Source organism: Neodiprion fabricii, chromosome 7, assembly GCF_021155785.1.
Source record: "Neodiprion fabricii isolate iyNeoFabr1 chromosome 7, iyNeoFabr1.1, whole genome shotgun sequence".
NCBI lineage: Eukaryota > Metazoa > Arthropoda > Insecta > Hymenoptera > Diprionidae > Neodiprion > Neodiprion fabricii.
In genome coordinates this window covers 15,846,806-15,866,369 of record NC_060245.1, presented here as the reverse complement: position 1 = coordinate 15,866,369, position 19,564 = coordinate 15,846,806, and the positions used below count along the sequence as shown (strand labels likewise).

The window sequence follows — 19,564 nt, the reverse complement described above, 5'->3', positions numbered from 1 at the left end:
AACTAGCGGTTCTAACTCGATGTCACGCCTCGTTAACCGCTATGTCGACCAGCGATCACTTCTGTTTACGATAAATGCTAAGCTGCAGCTGAAGTATTTATGACAAAAAAGGCGAGAAAGAGACTGCAGAGCGAAAGATAGTTCTATTGAAAAAATTAAAGGTATAAATATACTCATTCTGTAATCCTGTCGCTCGGTATTTCAGTTACCTAATACGTCAAATGATTATTACATAATACTCCCATCCTCCCGTTGTTGTGAAAAAAAAAAAAATATCTAACCAGCCAATAATATTTCGAAAAGGCTTATCACCGTTTTTGATCGGCGTATAATGCATGGGTCTGCGGCCAGTTACATAGTTTATTCGCCATCATCTTGGGCCTTATATTTATCGTTAAACCGGTTTTCGCAAAGGTGTCCTTATTCCGCCGCTCTCCGTGCGTGGTGCCCACATTTACGTTAGTGTTAGTCCAACATTGATACCACCAGAAGACGTAAGTGTTCGCTGGTGTTTGCTATCTCAGGCGCCTCCTACGGTCTTTTACTGATGCGAGGTGTACGGAGCACCGGAGTGGGGATTACGGCCAGCTTCGCGTTCACCAGTTCGTGAAACTATAGCTAGTACAGAAGAGGCCGGTCCGGTAGATTTGACGCGTCGCGGTGCCGACCATACGGACGAGCGATACGTAGCTGACACGACGTGTTTTTTACCTCTTGCCGCGATATTTTTACGAAAGAGTGAATTAGTGAATGCGAACGGTATTGATACGGGCTGAGAATTAAGGCCAGGAAAAAAGCGTTATCCAAAATTTTTTTATTTATATTTTATTATCGTATACGTTTCGAGTGAGACCGGTGTTGTTTCCTTTTCACTTTGTGCAAATTTTTTAAACAGTTGGACTGAATTTTTCAAGGTTTTTTATAACGCTGGATTATAGTTGGTTACATAAACGACAGTATTTTTAAATAAATTAAAACTACTACGGTTGTGGAAGTTAAACTTGGAAACGACCGGTAACAAAGTATCGCTTTACGTATAGTGTCCGAAACCTTTTTTTATATAAATAATATTATCAAACGGTCAGTGGTAAAAAGAGTGTCAACATGACGATTCACAAAAAAGGAACAGCAAATAAGACGAAAACTAAAGGCTCCGATAAGAATGTGACTGAAGTTGCCAGTACCTCGTCTAGCTCTACAGCTGACGTGTCACAATCCAGCTCAAAAAATGCGACAGTTGCCTCGACAGAAATTGTCTCAACGTCGAGTGTAGTTCAAGAAGCATCGAAAGTCATGAAGAGCGAATCTCGAAGCAGTGTTGTCGAGGTGAGCAGTTCCAGTCGTGAGGTAATAATGGATTCGAAGGGAAATGTTGTCAAGGTAATTGAGCATGCCCCAAAAACAGCCAAACATTCGTCGTCAACGTCAAAGGCCGCGCAGAGTTCAACAGATTTTATTGCCGGAGAGCAAAGAGAGCAAATAAGGCAAACGAAGAAAGAGATCAGTGATGAAAAACGAAGAACAAATGCAGGTAAAAGTCTAAAACAGATCCAAGACGGGGGACATGGTACAACTGTACGGTCGACTAAAGGTGAAAGTACTGATCAGATTAGCTCTTCTCATTTTGAAAGCAGTCAAAAAGCATCTTCCTCTTCAAGTACCGTCGTGGAATCTTCATCATCCGTGCAGGCCCACCTTGAGCAATCGTCTTCAGTGACAAGTTCCGATCAAATTCCTAGTCATTCTAATCCTACGATTCAAACATCTTCAAAATCGTTCGAATCGGCGAGGTCAAGTCAACTGGTGGAGCAAGGTGTAACCAAAGATGGTCAAACGGTCAAATCAAAAACGGAAATACACAAGGCTGGACACAGACTAAACGACAACGGAAAAGTCACGTCATCGAAGACGGAAAGCGTCGACAGTGAGACAAGTGTACTACCAGCTGATGGTAAGGATGGTAATAAAACCTTGCATACTTCCCAAAACGTTAAAGTTATTGGCGAGCGGGCGAGCCCAGACAAAACAACAGGCAATGTAACAATTCGTACGACAGTAACAGATAGTACTGGCAAAAGTGTGACGACGACTGAGCAGATAGGAAATGACGGTACGGCACATAATACCAAGCCCGGTGCATCTACGTGGGACGGAAAGTTTGTCCTCGAAAAATCAGTGAAACAAAATCCGAGGAACACGTCAAGTTCGAGCGCGTTTCGTCAACTCGCACAAGATTCTCCGTCACCAAAAAAGTCTAAGGATAAACGTACTAATGTATCTCGAACAGTCGCTGGAGACAATAAATCTGTAACACAAATACAACAGGGATCTTCGAAAACCACCGAAGTTCGCGGCTCGACTAACATCGATAAGAAACAATCTTCCAGTACTGTAATTCAAGATCATGACTCCACCGTTCAAAGCTATACTTTGGAAACTGTAAACACGTACGATTCTACTGGAAAGCTCATTAGCAGTGTCACTCGCCGTGTGCCTTCGGAAACTAGCGCGTTTACGGATAGTGAAGGTAGATCTATAGATCAACAGACGTCAACAATTGTTCACGAAACTGATTCCAGTGATCAAAACACGCGCTACTCAAAGCCCGGAGATTCTGCTTGGGATGGAAAATTTGTTTATGAAAAACCTTCTCCTACCCAAAAGTGGAACACATCTGATGCTTCAATATTTCAGCATCCTGGCCAAGGTGGCGTAATCGAATCCACGAAACGTATTGACTCGAGAGAATCGAATCTAGATGGTTCCTACAATAAAGAATCTACCACCAACGTACACACCGCTCGAGGATCTACGGAATCATCGGAATTCTTGACGCGCGAACGCGTAGATGTCAGCAAGGAATCTTATGTCTATTCGGACGATGGCAAGACCCCACGAACTGTTGCAGGTCCACCAGAAGGTACCCGAATCAACAAGCCTGGTCAATCGAATCCAAACGGTCAGTTTGTGCGAGAAAATCCGCAAGATGATAGGTCCAAACAATCAACCGATGCTACAGTGGTAAGAAGAACTAAGCCGAGAAATGATTCCGTAGAGGTACAAGACATAACCGAAGAAGTTAACGTCAGTAACGTCTCCGAATCGGTCTCATCTTCCTATATAGTTGAACATTCTTCAAGCAGCGATATAAAAAGCATCGATAAGGTTACTTCTGTGTCGGAAACAATCATCGAAGAAGAGCCTTCTGGAAGAGGAACTATTGGTCATACTCCTCACAATCGTCCTGAAAGCCCTGATAAATCACGAGGACATCCCAGAGACGGTGCACCTGTAAGCTATAAGCCTGGCCAATCAACCTGGGACGGACACTTTATTTATGAAAAACCACAAACACCAATTTCCGACCGGCGCCGCCCACCTAACGGTAGCCCTGTAGATTCTTCGACCAGAAGGACTAACAGGCGAAGCAACATAATCGACATTTCTGACGTCACGGAGGATAACTCCATCAATGAAGTCGATACTGTGTCAACTTCGTATATTGTTGAGCACTCCTCAAGTCAGCAAAGTTTTACAGACTCGAAAGACCATGTAAGTATTTCTTCAATTACGTCAGAAAGAACTGTTTACGATGATCAGCAAGGTAGTCGTCCCGGTAGTGCTCAGAGGAAACATCCATTAGATGGGCATCCAACTCCTTCAGAACGTCTTGGCAGTCCAGACAAGACTACAAGACCCACAAAACCAGGATCTTCGACATGGGACGGTTCGTTTTTATATGAAAACGTACCGGATCAAAAGAAACCGGCTGACTCGAAAAGACAACCTGTTACCGGTGATGGCAAAAAAACAAGTGACAGTAGACAAAGACCCACCACTGAGAATAAAAGACTCATCAGCGGTAGCCCAAGTGAACAAAACCGGAAAAATTTACGCCACGTCAGTGATACTACCTTGAATATGGACAGTACTGTAGAAGATGAAGTCATTTCGAGTTCTATCATTGTAGAACAATCCAATATCCAAGAGAGTTTTACCGACTCAAAGAATCTAGACTTCTCCACGACGGTAACGGAGACGGTAATAATTCGCGATGGCAAACCTGTCGAAAAACAAATGATTCGGTCCATAACTGATGAACATTATCCCGATAGTCCTGAGAAGAGAGGGCCAAGTTCGCCAGATAAACTCATCAATACACCTGGAAGCCCACACAAGAAGACCGCTCATCCTGATGACGCGAGTATTCGACCCACGAAACCCGGCTCTTCGACATGGGATGGTTCCTTCGTTGTTGAAAAGAGACCAACTGCACAGAAGCCCGCTGATATTCGGCAAGAACCCCGTGTGAATGATAAAAGGAAACCGATTGATGGAAGGCAACAACCGATTGACGATGGTAAGAAATCAACGACCAGAAGACCTTCAGATGGCAAGCCAAGCGATGTGGAGCGTAGAACATCGAAACATGTAAGTGACAGTACTTTGAGCGTCGGTAACACAACCAAAGATGTTTCTAGTACTTCCGAAGTCGTCACGAGCTCCTTCGTCGTGGAGCGATCTGACATCCAAGCGAGTTACACTGACTCGCAGAATGTAGATTTCTCTACGTCGTCAACGGTAGTCATTCGCGATGGTAAGCCAGTCGAAAGACACACGGTTTATTCCTCTACCGATCAGTATCGGCCTGGTAGCCCTGATAAGAGAACATCGACTCCGAGAGACAAAACTGATGGGCAAAGAAGCCCAGACAATAAAACAGGCTTACCTGATGAAAAAACTGCTCGTCCAACAAAGCCCGGTTCTTCGACGTGGGATGGGTCATTCGTTATTGAAAAAACACAAGGGCAAAGAAAGCCCGGGGATTTGCGGAAAGAACCCGTTGTCGATGATCAGAGAAAGCCGACTGATGGAAAACGGCAACCGAACGATGGAAATAAGAGACCCTCCACCACAAAGCACGTGAGCGATAGTACTTTAACTCTCGGCAATACGACTAAAGATGTATCGAGTACGTCTGATGTAGTTACCAGCAGCTCTTTTGTGGTAGAACAGTCCAGCGCCCATGAAAGTTACAGAGATTCGAAGGACGTGAACTTTTCGACCACGTCTACTGAAACATTGCTGATACGCGACGGAAAACCTGTTGACAGACATGTGACTCATTCAAAAACCGGGCAGCGTCGACCTGGCAGCCCTGAAAAAAGAATTCCTCTTTCAGGAGAAAATATTATCGATAGACCAGAGAGTCCAACTAAAAAGGGATCTACTCCAGAAGACAAAAACATCCGACCCACAAAGCCAGGATCGTCAACTTGGGATGGATCTTTCGTTTACGAAAAGCCCCAAGAATCTACTCCAAAACTTAGCCAAAAGAAAACACCAACTGATGACAAAAAACGGCCAACTGACGTACGTTCCAAGGACGAGAAATTGGTTGACACGACAAGCCAAATATCAACTACGACTTCCACGGATCTCCGAAAAACTTCAGAAGATATCAGGGATACGTCCGATATAACGACTAGTACTTATGTTACCAAACAGACTTCCATAAGAGACTCGAAGAAATTTGGTTCAACAAGTGTGGCTGAAACAATAGTGCACGAAGAGTCTGAAAATAAGCAATCAAGGGATGACTCCAGAAAATCGAAGCGGCCGGAAGGTCTCGAAAAATCACCTGAAAGGCGACCTGGTCAACCTGGACGTCGACCAGATGGAAAAACGTCCCCCGAACAAAGGCCTGGAGAGCCAGAGAATCCTGAAGACAGGTCAACTCGGCCAAATAAGCCTGGTTCATCTACGTGGAACGGTGCATTTGTCTACGAGCATCCCAAAGAACCAACCAGTAAGCAGCCTGGTCAGAAGAAAGAGCCAACGGGTGATAAAAGACGACCATCTGATGATCAGAAAAAACTGACCGATGGGCGGCCGGAAAACCGAAAGCCCACTGACACAGTAACTCGAAAATCATCTACCACATCCGTCGATACTAAAAACATTTCTAAAGATATTACTGATGTGGTGCTGACGTCTGTGAGTGACTCGAAGAAATTTGGTTCAACGGTTGTTTCCGAAACAATAGTATATGAAGGATCACCAGACAATAAACCAAGGGACGATGGTGGTCAGCCGAAGAAACCTGATGGTGACAAAATGCCTCAACATAAACCAGGTGAGCCTAAAAGGCGTCCCGATGGAAAACCGCTTCCCGACCAAAAGCCCAAAAGGGAAGAAAGCCCCGAAGACAGGTCGACCCGTCCTACCAAACTTGGCTCTTCTACATGGAGTGGTGCTTTCGTTTATGAACAGCCTAAAACACCAACCCCTACCGGCAACAAACCTGGCCAGCAAAAAGAGCCGACCGATGGCAAAAAACGTCCATTAGGAGACAAGAAAAAACCATCCGATGAACGCCCAAAAGATCAGAAAATTACTGACACAGTTGTTCGAAAATTATCCACAACCTCCACTGATACTCGGGATATTACTGAAGACGTTACTGATGTAACAATAAATACTTACGTCAGCGAACAAACGTCTGTGAGTGACTCGAAGAAATTTGGTTCAACGGTTATTTCCGAAACAATAGTATATGAAGGATCACCAGACAATAAACCAAGGGACGATGGTGGTCAGCCGAAGAAACCTAATGGTGACAAAATGCCTCAACATAAACCAGGTGAGCCTAAAAGGCGTCCTGATGGAAAACCGCTTCCCGACCAAAAGCCCAAAAGGGAAGAAAGCCCCGAAGACAGGTCGAGCCGTCCTACCAAACTTGGCTCTTCTACATGGAGTGGTGCTTTCGTTTATGAACAGCCTAAAACACCAACCCCTACCGGCAAGAAACCTGGCCAGCAAAAAGAGCCGACTGATGGCAAAAAACGTCCATTAGAAGACAAGAAAAAACCATCCGATGAACGCCCAAAAGATCAGAAAATTACTGACACAGTTGTTCGAAAATTATCCACAACCTCCACTGATACTCGGGATATTACTGAAGACGTTACTGATGTAACAATAAATACTTACGTCAGCGAACAAACGTCTGTGAGTGACTCGAAGAAATTTGGTTCAACAGTTATTTCCGAAACAATAGTATATGAAGGATCACCAGACAATAAACCAAGGGACGATGGTGGTCAGCCGAAGAAACCTGATGGTGACAAAATGCCTCAACATAAACCAGGTGAGCCTAAAAGGCGTCCCGATGGAAAACCGCTTCCCGACCAAAAGCCCAAAAGGGAAGAAAGCCCCGAAGACAGGTCGACCCGTCCTACCAAACCAGGTTCCTCTACGTGGAATGGCGCCTTCGTCTACGAACAGCCTAAAGAACCGACCAGTAAGAAGCCCGAGCCAAAAACGGGACCAACTGCTGATAAAAAACAGCCCACTGACAGTAAAAAGAAACCAGGCGACAAACACCCTACTGATTCGGAGGTTCAAAAATCTTCTACTCCAATCAACGCCCCAACTGATAAGAGGCCTGAACAGAAAAAGCCTGGAGAGAGTACCGAGAAGCCTGAAAAGTCGAAAAATCGTTCTGAAAAACCTGGAAGTCCTTCTGAGCGTCCTGATGGAAAACGAGAACCCGAAGACCGAAGACCAGAGAGTCCCACAGATAAATCCGACAGACCAACTAAACCCGGTTCCTCGACCTGGGATGGTTCTTTCGTTTACGAAAAACCGAAACCTACAGAAAAGCCAGAGAAGCCAGCTGACGGGAAGAAACCAAAACATCCGAGTTCGCCGAAGGACGTCGTTCCAAGACGTCACCCTTCAGAGCAAAGCCCAGACGAAGTTACCAAAATTACCTTCAGTCAGTCCACCATTGATCTGCAGGACGTAACTGATATCCAGAAATCTTCATACGTCATCGAGCACTCATCGAGTTACACCAGTGTCAAGGACGTGCGCGACATCACCGAGGAATACATCACCACCGATTACACAACGGAAGAACGTCATGACTTGGTGAGTGACCATATAGAAAGGCCGAAAATTCTCGATCAGAACTAACCCGTTGCTATACATATATTTCATTAACATGCTGCATCAAAATAACCGGCGATGATACGTGCCTTAAATCTACTGGTACTGAGCTCTACTTTCACCTGGTTAGAACTGTGTCGGTTCGTTGTACGCGTAACGTAACATGCACGAGTATGCATATAGGTACATATATATACATGTAATAGGTATATGCGTACAGTGGAAATAATACATGCGCACGTGAACTGTTCACGGCTAAAAATATCCATGATTCGCTTAGACCTCACTTGTTCAACTGCGAGAATTACTTAATACCTCAATGAATGTCTAAACTGCATTTGACTTTGATACAACAACGTACATTAGCAAATGAAGTTCTCATCACGAGTGATATATGGTACAGGTACTCACATAAATAATTATATAGTAGAACGTGAGTTTGAAAAATGTTCGTGCGTGGTTCTTTTATCCAAATCCAAACTAAATCAACATTGAACGACCTTTCGATTAAAGTTTGATCATAATTGTATAAAATATTTCGGTAGACAACGTTTGAATGGTACTCGAACATGAAATTCAACGGGAAGTATACAAATGGCTGAATTAGCTACCGAGATTTTTTCCGAGCTTTAACCTCAATCTTTCGAATCTTACCTCGACTCTGCTTATCTGTGCACAAATGAGCCGCTGTGTTACCATATGAGTGTGTGAAATACCTCACACAAGCCTCTTCAAGATCAACGTGTAATGAAACGCAGCACATTTTATGAGTATTTCTTTACGTCATACTTCAAACACGGAACACCGGTTCGAAAAATTCTACGCCTCGCTGTTTTTCGTATGAAAATAAAAACGTTTCCAGTAGTTTAGCAACGACACGGTCAATCCACGAAAATGTCAAAATTACGTGGGAGTGTCCGATTCTTTTTTCCAAATCGAGATAATTTATTATTATACGTCACAAGATATTTTAACTCGAAACACTTTACCTGACTTATATAACGACCACGTTTACGTGATTTTACTCACGATTCTTATCGTAATCTCATCGAATCGAGCGGACCGGTTTAATTCCAAATGAATTTATTTTATTGGCACGTTCATCTTGTGGGTTTCCATGAAACGGAGAAATAAACGTATTGAAAAATTTGCCGTTTAAATAAAGTTGCACTGTAAGATTATATTTTCGTAGCAGCGTTTCGATTTCGCAACAAGGAAATTTATGCCGAGCTCCAATGAACGCGATAAGGCTGCGGATTAGATTAGTAATTGATACAGCTGTTTTCACAATTTTTGTATAATAATCACATCAGTCTAAAAATAATCGAAATAAATAATGTACAATTTTCTATATTTTGTGCACAAAGGCGTAGCATTTTTAAGCAAGTATGATTAATTCAATGCTAAATCAACGAGCCTTTCCACACAGCCGCATCCAATTTCACGGAATTTTTTATGGATGACTCCTTAGACAACTTTCCGCTGTCTCGTGAAATTATTATTTGTTCTATTTTTTTTTTTTTTCCTTACAATGAAACGCATTTAGGAAAAAAATTTCAATTCATTCTCGCTGAATTATTAAATCATCAAACTCATTTTCACATTGTCCAATTTTTCTTAAAAAATTCCTGAACCAATTGAAAAATTTTCTTTTCTATCATTAATCTTTCGTGATATTCAAGAATATCCTGTTATACGTGATATTTTATAAACATTCAATGCTTTAAGTAATACTTTCTACCGACCTTTACAAAGCGCACAATCTATGGGCGTTATTCGTTGGATACAATACGTATATTTCATTTATACATATAGAAGAAACAAAATTGCTGTCACGAAAAACAAAAATAATCTTGAAACATATAGGTGTCAGACTAAGATTCTTAGACATTATCAACTTGGTGCCATAGCGTCGGTTTGAAAAAAAACCTTGACTAGATAAGGAGAGGAGATGTAAAAGCTATGTAAACCTAATGCAAATTTCACTTGAAAAAATCGATCAAGTTACTTATAATGAATATCAAACTCCCTAATATTCGATAACAGTATATTGAAAAAGGACCTTATTTATTCCACATCATTTAACGTTGATGGAAAACAGTGCGTAATTTAAATGTGAAAGTTGAAAAATATTGGTTAAGATTAAATTTATGCACGATATTTCCTATGTATGTGTGCGCTAGATCGTGAAAAATTACAATCTATTACAATAAATAATTACAATTGCAATGCGTAAATAGCAATTGAAATTAGGGCAAGATTAAAATACCATTAAATACCACGTATAATTAAGTGTACCGATAAATTTCTTAGCATTTATCGGTTAAGGTTCTTGTGAGTAAGACGTTGCATGCGGGTTATTATAATGCAGCTTTATAGTTAATATGAACTCTTGGAATTGAGTTCACGATATCGAGGTTACGGAGCCAATGTTGAGCATTAACAAGCAAACCTCATAAGACAACAAAACACTGAGAAGTTTGACGTACCTTATTGTTATACATTGAACTTTGTCCTAGATCTGCCAGGCCTTAATTGATCTGCACAGGTATCTTCTTCAGAAGCAACGGAAAATCTAGTGCGATCTTTATCAATTTGATCATTATCAATTTTTGTTGCTGCAGAATCTATTTTAGTCCGGTGTTCGTGTTAAAATCTCTCAAGACGTTATTTTTTATATTAAACCTCCGTTCTTTCGTTATAGAGAATAGTGAGTGACGTACTATATTCATAAAACTTTCAGCATGACTTTTTTATTCACCATATTAATCAAAGATAAAATCGACAATACTGTAACACCTTATAGTCACAGGAAATTTCTCTTCAAATAATCATCACAGCTCAATGAAAATCAAAATTTTTTCCGTGATTTTTGGTGTTTCAGAACGTAGAATTTACGAATAAAATCATGATTATATTAGATTGGTTCTAGTTTTGAGGATATTTTTTTTTTTTTTTTTTTGCGAGGAGGGGGGATGTTTTGTAATATAATCATGATTTTAGTTGTAAATTCTGCATTCTCAAACACCAAAATTCACGGAAAAAGTCAGGGCACTACAAAATTTTTTTTGTGCCAAGCTGTGCAGTATTTTTTTGATAAACATTGGATATTACAAAAAAAAACGAATTTTTCATCCAACTATTCCTTTTTTGAGTCATGTATGAAAATGTCGATAAGATAAGTAACTGGAGCCACTTTCGAAAAACTACGCTTACTCCTAGGGTCATTGACACCAAATACTACTAATACCACTTGAATATCAATAGTAACAAAACCACTGTTGGCCAGTGTTATTCCAATGCAGTAAGTTGAGCCTAATCGGCCAAGTAGCAAGCATAACGATGTCGTCTGTCAGTTAATTAAATAAATTCAAAGGCTTAAATATGCAACGTATGTTCGTTGTACGTGTATTTAGACTTTGTGCAATAAGCCTGAGATAAACGATAGAAAAATACGACTTGTTAACCGAAATGGTGATTTTAAAAATCCATTATACCATATCACTAACAATCAGTAGCGGCTAATTATTGAGGTTATAAACAACCCGCAGGTTAGACTCGGTTTCCTAGGATTTTTAACGCGCTTCAGAGGGCATATAACCTCCAAATACACTTAAGGTTCTCTTTAATCTTGAAGTGCCTGAAGATCACGGCGACGGGGCATTTCTTGTCTATGTTTAGCCTTCTGGCACGTGAATTCCGCTGTAGCCACACTTGAAAGATCCCCGGCACCAGCCTACTTTGACTCACGAGTTGAGAAACGGAGGTTCAACGAGCTGCAGCCGATGCTTGTGTACCCACGTTGTTCGAGAAAGGGATTTGCGCTTATATTTAGAAATTTCGAATACCTCATGACATATTTCGCGCGATGTTTCGACGCGCAGAGTTCCATGAACAGTAAACTATCGAAGCTGTACATATACAGTAGTCGACTGCTTTTTAATCATCCGCCAGATTCCAAGAACCGCTTCGAGTCATTTGCATCATCCTCATACTTTTCTGAGGATTGTTCTCGCTCTTCGAATTCTACATAAACCTACTTCAACACTATATTTAGATTACAAGGCATTGGTATACAGTAATTTGCTGCGTAAGCTAATTGTGAACCGTCAGCTACATCAACGTGTCTAAATTAATCCTTTGAAGCATACCTTTCTCCTTGCAGTCAAATTCTTTGAAACGAGATAGCTGATTTGAAAAATGGGAAAAAATGATCTGAGAAATTTTCGAAATTCAAAATGGCGTATCTAATATGGCGGACTGAAAATGTGAAAGTGGTCGGAATGACTCGAAAATGCACACTCGGGCGTTTTTTCGGTCACCAAATACGACCCCGAAAACTCCCGAGTAACAAATTTCAAACGAATAATACCAATTTTTATATTTTCAGTCCGCCATATTGGATCCGCTGTTTCGAATTTTGAAATTTTGACGTTGGATTCGTTTTGAATCACCCCAATACCCAGGTCTAGTCCCCATAACCTTCCCACATTTACATTTATTCTATAAAAACAGGCAACGAGACTTTGTTTATTTATAGTTTAGCGCTCACTATATTCGCGGAATATTTTAAAATATCAACATTGACATCTTAGAATTCCAATTATACAAAAGATGACAACGATATCTCAAAAATTGAATGTCAAGCTTGAGTTATTGATTCAAAAAAGTGTCTCATATGAGACGCTATGCCGCAAAAAGTTAATTTTACAATATTATGCTAAATTTTCTTCGGTGTCACAGGTCATTGATTGAAACTCGTCAATTCATTTCCTCCTCAAAGCTGAAATTTTATTGACATGAAAAAATTATTCAGTCTATCAGCAACGGTATGAAAATAACCGCCAAAAAGAGGAAGAAAAGAAATTATTCCCTTGTAGTAAAAATTAGTACTTACATAATTAATACACGTTACGGAAGAAAAAGATAGGAGACAAAAAACAAGAATCGATCATGTCCGGGTCATCGCTAACAGTCGTCAACTACCAACGACAGTTAGGTTAGAAGAATTGTCACAAGCTTTACAATTTGTCATGAGAAAAGTGGTTGAAAAAAACTATACTGAAGAAGAAGAGCTAGCAATTTTCTAATTGTCCTGGTTCTTGAGTACCATTGCAGGTGTTTATGAACCCCATTTTTTTAAACAAATCAGGCGGAGTGAAATTCCACTCAACTATTGTCCGTTGATGAATGGCGGGAAGAGACAAGCTAATTATAAGACAATTTGTAGAGAGAGTGACATCTCAACTAAAATCTGAAAAAATCATGGCGTCAACTGTCTATGATACGACACTATGATTAAATGTTACTAATACGTAATTTATACTTTCTCAGAGTTATGAGTGTTTCGTTATGGTCTTATGCTCGTAGAATGCACGCAGTCATTGTTCTTTGAAAAAATATTCTAGATACCGTAAATATTATGGTTTAGAATAAAAAAATTAGTAACTTGATTACTAAGGCTGATTATCACTCTAATTAATTCCAACTAACAAATGCTTTTGCGGTCTCATTTGCAGAGAGATGTTACTGAGTCAACGACAGAGTTTATCGGCCATGAACAGGTGACTAGCATGGTATCCAGAGACGTTGTGGATGATAAGAAATTTGAAAAAATCACAACGGCCAAAGGGCCAAAAGATACGCCAACACCAAAGCCAATTCCTGCTGCTGGTAAGCCCAGCCGTCCACAACGCCGTGATGAATCTCCGAAAAAGCCTGGCGACGATGCTGACAAGCCTAAAAAACCGAAAAAGTATGTTAATCATGCACTTAGAAGAGTGTCCATTGGTAAAGTTTTTTCAAACATCGAAAGTTTTTGGAAGATCAGTATTACTCAACTTTTGATAAAAATATTAAATATTTTGTTCCGTCATCTTGCTCCAAACTGTATTAAGAAATATTTGTTTTCGTTGTTCTATGTTCGCTAATTTTATGCGTTGCGACCTTTTCTGATAATTCTTTAATTCGTTACACAGACCTTCCGATCGTCGATCTGTTTCTCCGGAGAAACCTGGTGACCAAAAAGCACCAGACAGCAAGCCAAAGCCTGCTGCTGGAAAGCCCAGTCGCCCGGACGAAAAGCCACGACGTGGTGATCAAACGCCAGATTCCTTGGATGAGGAAGAACCGCAGCCGAAAAATATACTGGAGCCTGCTGATGTCCTGGCTAAAATACCACTGAAGGAACAGTGTATTTGCGAGCTATGCACCTGCGGGTAAGTGACCTTAACCTCAATCGTTATGAAGCTAAATTAGTAAAAATTATATTTAAGGGATCAACCTAGTCTAACGGTTTGAAAAATAGCTGATTTTCACGATCAAGTTTTCGACGATTGAAATAGGCTAATCAGCCTGATTTTTTTATGACAAATCGAAGCAATTATGAAGAATAGAAAATAAATTTTTAAACGTTAATTTTAGTTTTTTACATTTTTTTTTACGGTAGAAGACATCTTCGAAAAAATGAAGTACTCGCGGTGTACACGGTTGTGACCGTAACTATTATCTCATGCAAAATTTGTAAAAAGTTTATTAATCAGTAAGAAAGCTTGCTATGGAGTTTTTTTTTTTTTTTTTGACTAAAATTGACAAAATGACGGCAGTTAGAAAAAAAGTATCGAATTCAGCGTATTTTCTCGACAGTTTTACGTTAAAAAAATAGAAAGATTACAAAAACACCATAACAACATAAAGAATGACGTTAAAAATGTTGTATCCAAATTTGAGACGGGTAGCTTGAAAACTCTTCCTTTGAGAGTGTACATCGTTTTTGAAAACCACGTTTCGAGAAAAATGTATTCTAGGGAGAAGACCACTGTGACGGCCGTAAAAGTAACTAATTTTCAAGAATTTTTCCACAGGGATAACTAATTAATAAAGGGATCGGATTGTTGGTATTTTATTAAGTGTATATTATACTCGTTTTGTATAAATTTTTATTAACAAAGATACGAGCCTTGACTTGACGACTAATGAAAAAACTACGCTTTCATCGTGGCATTGATATCTCGGTGAAAGAAAAAACAAAATTTTATCAATATCTATACAAATGTAGCTATCGTTGTACATGATCGTTTTTTTCTTTTTTTTTTTATAATTTACAAAGTGGCGACGGCTTGAATAAAAAAGAGCCTTGAAAATAAGAAAAATTTTAGTCTGTCGCCATTTTGAAAATAATTGAATAAAAAAACAATACAGCCACGTGCAACGATAGCTACATTTGTATAGATATTGATAAAATTTAATTTTTTTATTTCCAGATAACCCTTCATCGAGATATCAATGCCACGATGGAAGGGAAATTTTTTTATTATCCGTCAAGTCAAGGCCCATATCTTTATTTATTTTCAATATTTTTTAATAAATACTTACACAAAAAAAGTTTAATATACACTCAATAAAATACCAGCAATCCGATCTCTTTATTAATTAGTTATACCTGTGAAAAATATTCTTAAAAATTGGTTATTTTTTCGGTCGTCACAGTTGCCTTCCCCCTTAAAGTTTCAAGCGCGGAATTTCCGTACAAATTGTCTACTTACGATCAATCAGTGATCTCAGGTCCATGCAATACCCCGTCTATATTATCGCATAGTAAAAAGAAAAAGAAAAGTTTTGAAAATTTTACACTGGAATGATCCCTTAATGCAATACGTAAGTCAAAGGAAAGGTTTCGGTCGTTGATTGCCAACTGAGAGCGTCTGAGGTGAGAAATTTTATAATGATATTAGTTGAAATTAAAAACAATATATGTATGTGTATACAGGCTGTTTTCTTTGTGATAACTAAAGCATGAACTACACGTTAAAAAGATTACAATCAAACCTGTGATTAGACGTGATTAAAAATGTCAACAATAAGTGTCACGCGATGTAAAAATAATGAGATAGGGCGTTGAGAAAATAAACGAGATGAAAAACCAGTTCGTTTGTAATGACCGCATGCCTCAGGAATGCTTTCGTTCGAATTATAGCTTTATATCAGTGATTACGCAAAGCGGCGATACCGCGATTAGAGCAGGCATAAAAATTTTACACCACACGAACTCGAACTTATACCGATAAATAATAACTAAATCGAACACTTGACATAGAATTAGAAAAGCAAGAGTATCTGTGTACAACTAGGTACCGCAACTTTTTACTATATCACCCTGAACAACCTCGCAACATTATAAGATTTATGAACAACGAAATGTGTAGAATGAAATTCTATCGTACCCCGCACCTAATTTAAAACAGTTCAAAAAACAATTAGTTATTAATCGCACCGTTGGGCTTAATTCACACCACAACATATCCGCGTTGCATACACATTTTAAATTCCCCATTCTTCGTATTCTCGAATCCTCTGTATTCTCTCCTCTGCTGACTTTTCAAACCATTGGGTTCAAAGTTTGTATTTCGGATACATAACGTAGTCTTCAATGTAAATACTTGTGGTTATGTAACCTTTTCGGTTTCGTATCTATCGATTGCATAATTGACTGCACTTACGATGCACTTGTTCTTACCTTTTACATCTGTACTTTTCGCGTATAACTGTAACGCATGTCGTTTTTATTATTTTACTTATTGTTAGCTTTTCTTTTATCACGTCGAGTACTCTCTATTGAATGCAACCTCTTCTGCTGACCTCAAGCGACCTTGGTCCCAGGGCATTAATGCACGTCTCTCCCCCCCCCCCCCCCTCTCTCACTCTCTCTCTCTCACTTCCCCTGACATTCTTCATCGCCGATCCCACAACGCACTACGGTACTAAATAACAATGAGACGTTTGGCAGCGAGTTCGGAATAAAAATTTCGACGAGGCATCCGCTTCGCGGGGCAACAAACATCTTTATACCCATATCAATCGATCAATATGTCCTCCAACGAATGAGCCTCGGATATATTACCAAGCCTGTGTTTATATATTGTTTGAAAAATTCTTACAACAACGCGTTCAAATTTAATGATGACATTTTCGAAGCCGCTTGACCAGACACCGAAATATGTATTCCTCTTATCGTGTTCATTACGTAATTCGTAGAACGATCTAAAAACTGGTGCTTCAGGTCTGCAGAGTGCCTGTATATCGTGATAGATACACGGGACTACCATTAAATACATGTGAAATCTCCATGCTAGCAATGCTGTGACGCGCGATTCCCGTCACTAACAATGACGTAATCGGGGCCATCTACTCGTACTGTTCAGCCCACACTTGTTACAACAACTGAATATCGTTATGGTAAAATTGTCGATCCGGTTTGGTTAAGGCGCCGCGTTGCGGCGAGTGAGGAAATGTCACTGATAATTCTGTATTGGAAAAAATTGTTGGCCAAAATGATGACCCATCAATAAGGATAATACGACCAATGTTTCTGTAGCTTGATATGGTAAATTACAATCGCTTGTAATTTACTATAATTTTAATTTCACTTAGACTGAATAGATAAACTCTATGGGTGATTGTTTTTTGTTTTGTAAGTAACAACAATCGTAATGAGAAATCAGATGTGCATGCGCATCTCTGTCGAATGAGTTTCAGCGAAGGTCGTAATATGTAAGTAATCCTCCTCGAATTAATGACGAATCAATTTTCACTCACGTACAAATATGGATAATAGGATAAATACAAATTCTTGCAGTATTTATGAGACTCTGTTACGGGTAATATACACTACCGAATTATTAGATACACTACGTTTTTTTTCCTGCACAAGACGGAAAAAAGTCAAGGCTGATTATCTTGCACGGTAATATGCGAATCAAATTATAGGTAAGACCATAAAGGCGACCGCCTTGCTTCTCAACTCCTTGTTAAATCATACAGAACCGAATGTTCGCAGATACGTACTATACATACGTATGTATGTATCGCATAAATTCGTTTTCTAATGGATGCAGGCAACAGAATTATAATATGTATCTAGTTTTTCTGCCGTCACGTCGGGAAGTTAGAAAAAACAAATTGGTAACACGGCGCACGGTCAGAGCACACCCGACAATAGCGTTAATAACGTCAACCTTAATTTTTCACTACAAAGCAATCTTTCAATTCAATGACACGCCGCGCCGTCGCGTCGCCTCAAGCGGGCCAAATATTTTTTTACTTTCGCAGATAACTAGACGAAACTGGGCCGAACCATAGCGATAAAATTAGCAATTTTATTATCGTTGTCAACATATGATTTGGTCCTCGTGCTCCCACGAAACGAAGCAAAATAACCAAGTTAGGTTAGGTTAGGTTAGGTTAAGTTAGGTTAAGTTACGTTGCGTTCCGTTAGGTTAGGTTATGTTAGGTTAGGCTAGGGCCGTTTTAAACCCTACGAAATCCTAGGGCTTAATCATGAAAGTTGAATTTTTCGGGACCTAGCAACAGCCATGCTTAGTGAATAACGCGAGCCTCACTGTCACGGAATTTTTGTCGGCGTCGGAAGATTCGAAACTGCAGCTTTCTCTTTCAACCGGTTCGTCACTTATGGGTTCTATACCGCACGATCGACTACCATAACGAACAATTACTCCCTGACAAAGAACTTTGTTGCGGCTAAACAAAAGGCGGAACGCGAAATTTTGGGTGTCCATGTTTCACAAAAGAAAGGTGACTCTGACTGCGGAAGTATAAAACGTGTATTATACATAAGATTCAACCATACTTGCGGTTACTGAAACACCGGCAAACATCACTGACATCTATAATGTATAATAAGCATTGAGAACTCGAAAAACATGAAAGTGCTAATCAAAATTCAAACTCACGCCGAGCAAAGTTTTGATGACAACTACCTACTGAAGCATTTTTATTAGCAAATTTAGCGTTTTTTGTTTGCTAGTATAGCGAAATCTTCAATGTTTCTTCCAAACACTGGTAGAACTATTTCATCTTCACACTCGTACAAATTTTCAATAGAGATGCAGCAAACTTGTTGCCAAGAGTTAGCTACTCCGCTTCTATCGCAGCTACTGTTAAATTCTTACATCGGTCTTCAGCTCAGATTAAATGAGATAAAATGACACGGTAGTATAGAGAATGTTCAAAGTATAGCCATTACTACTCACCAATGTACAAAGCGTTTAGTATTTATTTGACGACTGCTTACGGTTGCGTCATTTGAGGTACCCAGGTATGTAAAGTATGTCATTGACACCTGAAGTTCCTTATCCAAAGAGGTGAACCAGCCGATGAAACCAGCTAACATTAACATTAATAGTATCGATGTCGCTAGGTATACAAGCATACCTTCATTCGAAATTCTGTTCGTTCTTTGATGACTGGATCAGCGTTGCTTATGGCGGTTATTATTGATTTATCGTTGAGTTGACCCGTACGCAACATTCAGAAAACAATTGAAATGACTGAACACGTTGGTAGCAAAGAAATGGTTAACCTGCTAAAAGCTGTGTCACGTCTGAACGTAATCCACGAGTCCTATGGAAACGCTGACAAATCGTAAGGGCTTGAATTCCGGTGAAACAAAGGTCTGCTACTATATATAATATAGTTAAATTGAAACGCTTGGTTGAACAACTAAATAGCTACATAACATCACAGAAGCAAAATCATTGTCAACGTTGTGCTATGTAGTTGAAGACTAGTTGAACCACGTTTGGCAGTAGTTCTC

The 19,564-nt window shown here is 39.7% G+C and overlaps 2 protein-coding genes across 4 annotated transcripts in view; both read left to right on the top strand.

Annotated features, from left to right (window-relative positions):
- The window catches only part of LOC124187051 (probable serine/threonine-protein kinase kinX), a 64,225-nt gene that overhangs the window by 24,813 nt on the left and 19,848 nt on the right, over positions 1-19,564 (top strand). The gene's annotated exons all lie outside the window — the stretch shown is intronic.
- Positions 623-19,564, top strand: part of LOC124186752 — a 32,781-nt gene continuing 13,839 nt past the window's right edge. For all 3 annotated transcript variants that reach the window (XM_046578703.1, XM_046578702.1, XM_046578701.1), the window contains exons 1-3: positions 623-7,935; positions 13,473-13,708; positions 13,932-14,171. In XM_046578703.1, coding sequence (XP_046434659.1) covers positions 1,105-7,935; positions 13,473-13,708; positions 13,932-14,171 — 7,307 coding nt within the window. In that variant the 5' untranslated portion in view covers positions 623-1,104. The remainder of the gene's footprint in view (positions 7,936-13,472; positions 13,709-13,931; positions 14,172-19,564) is intronic.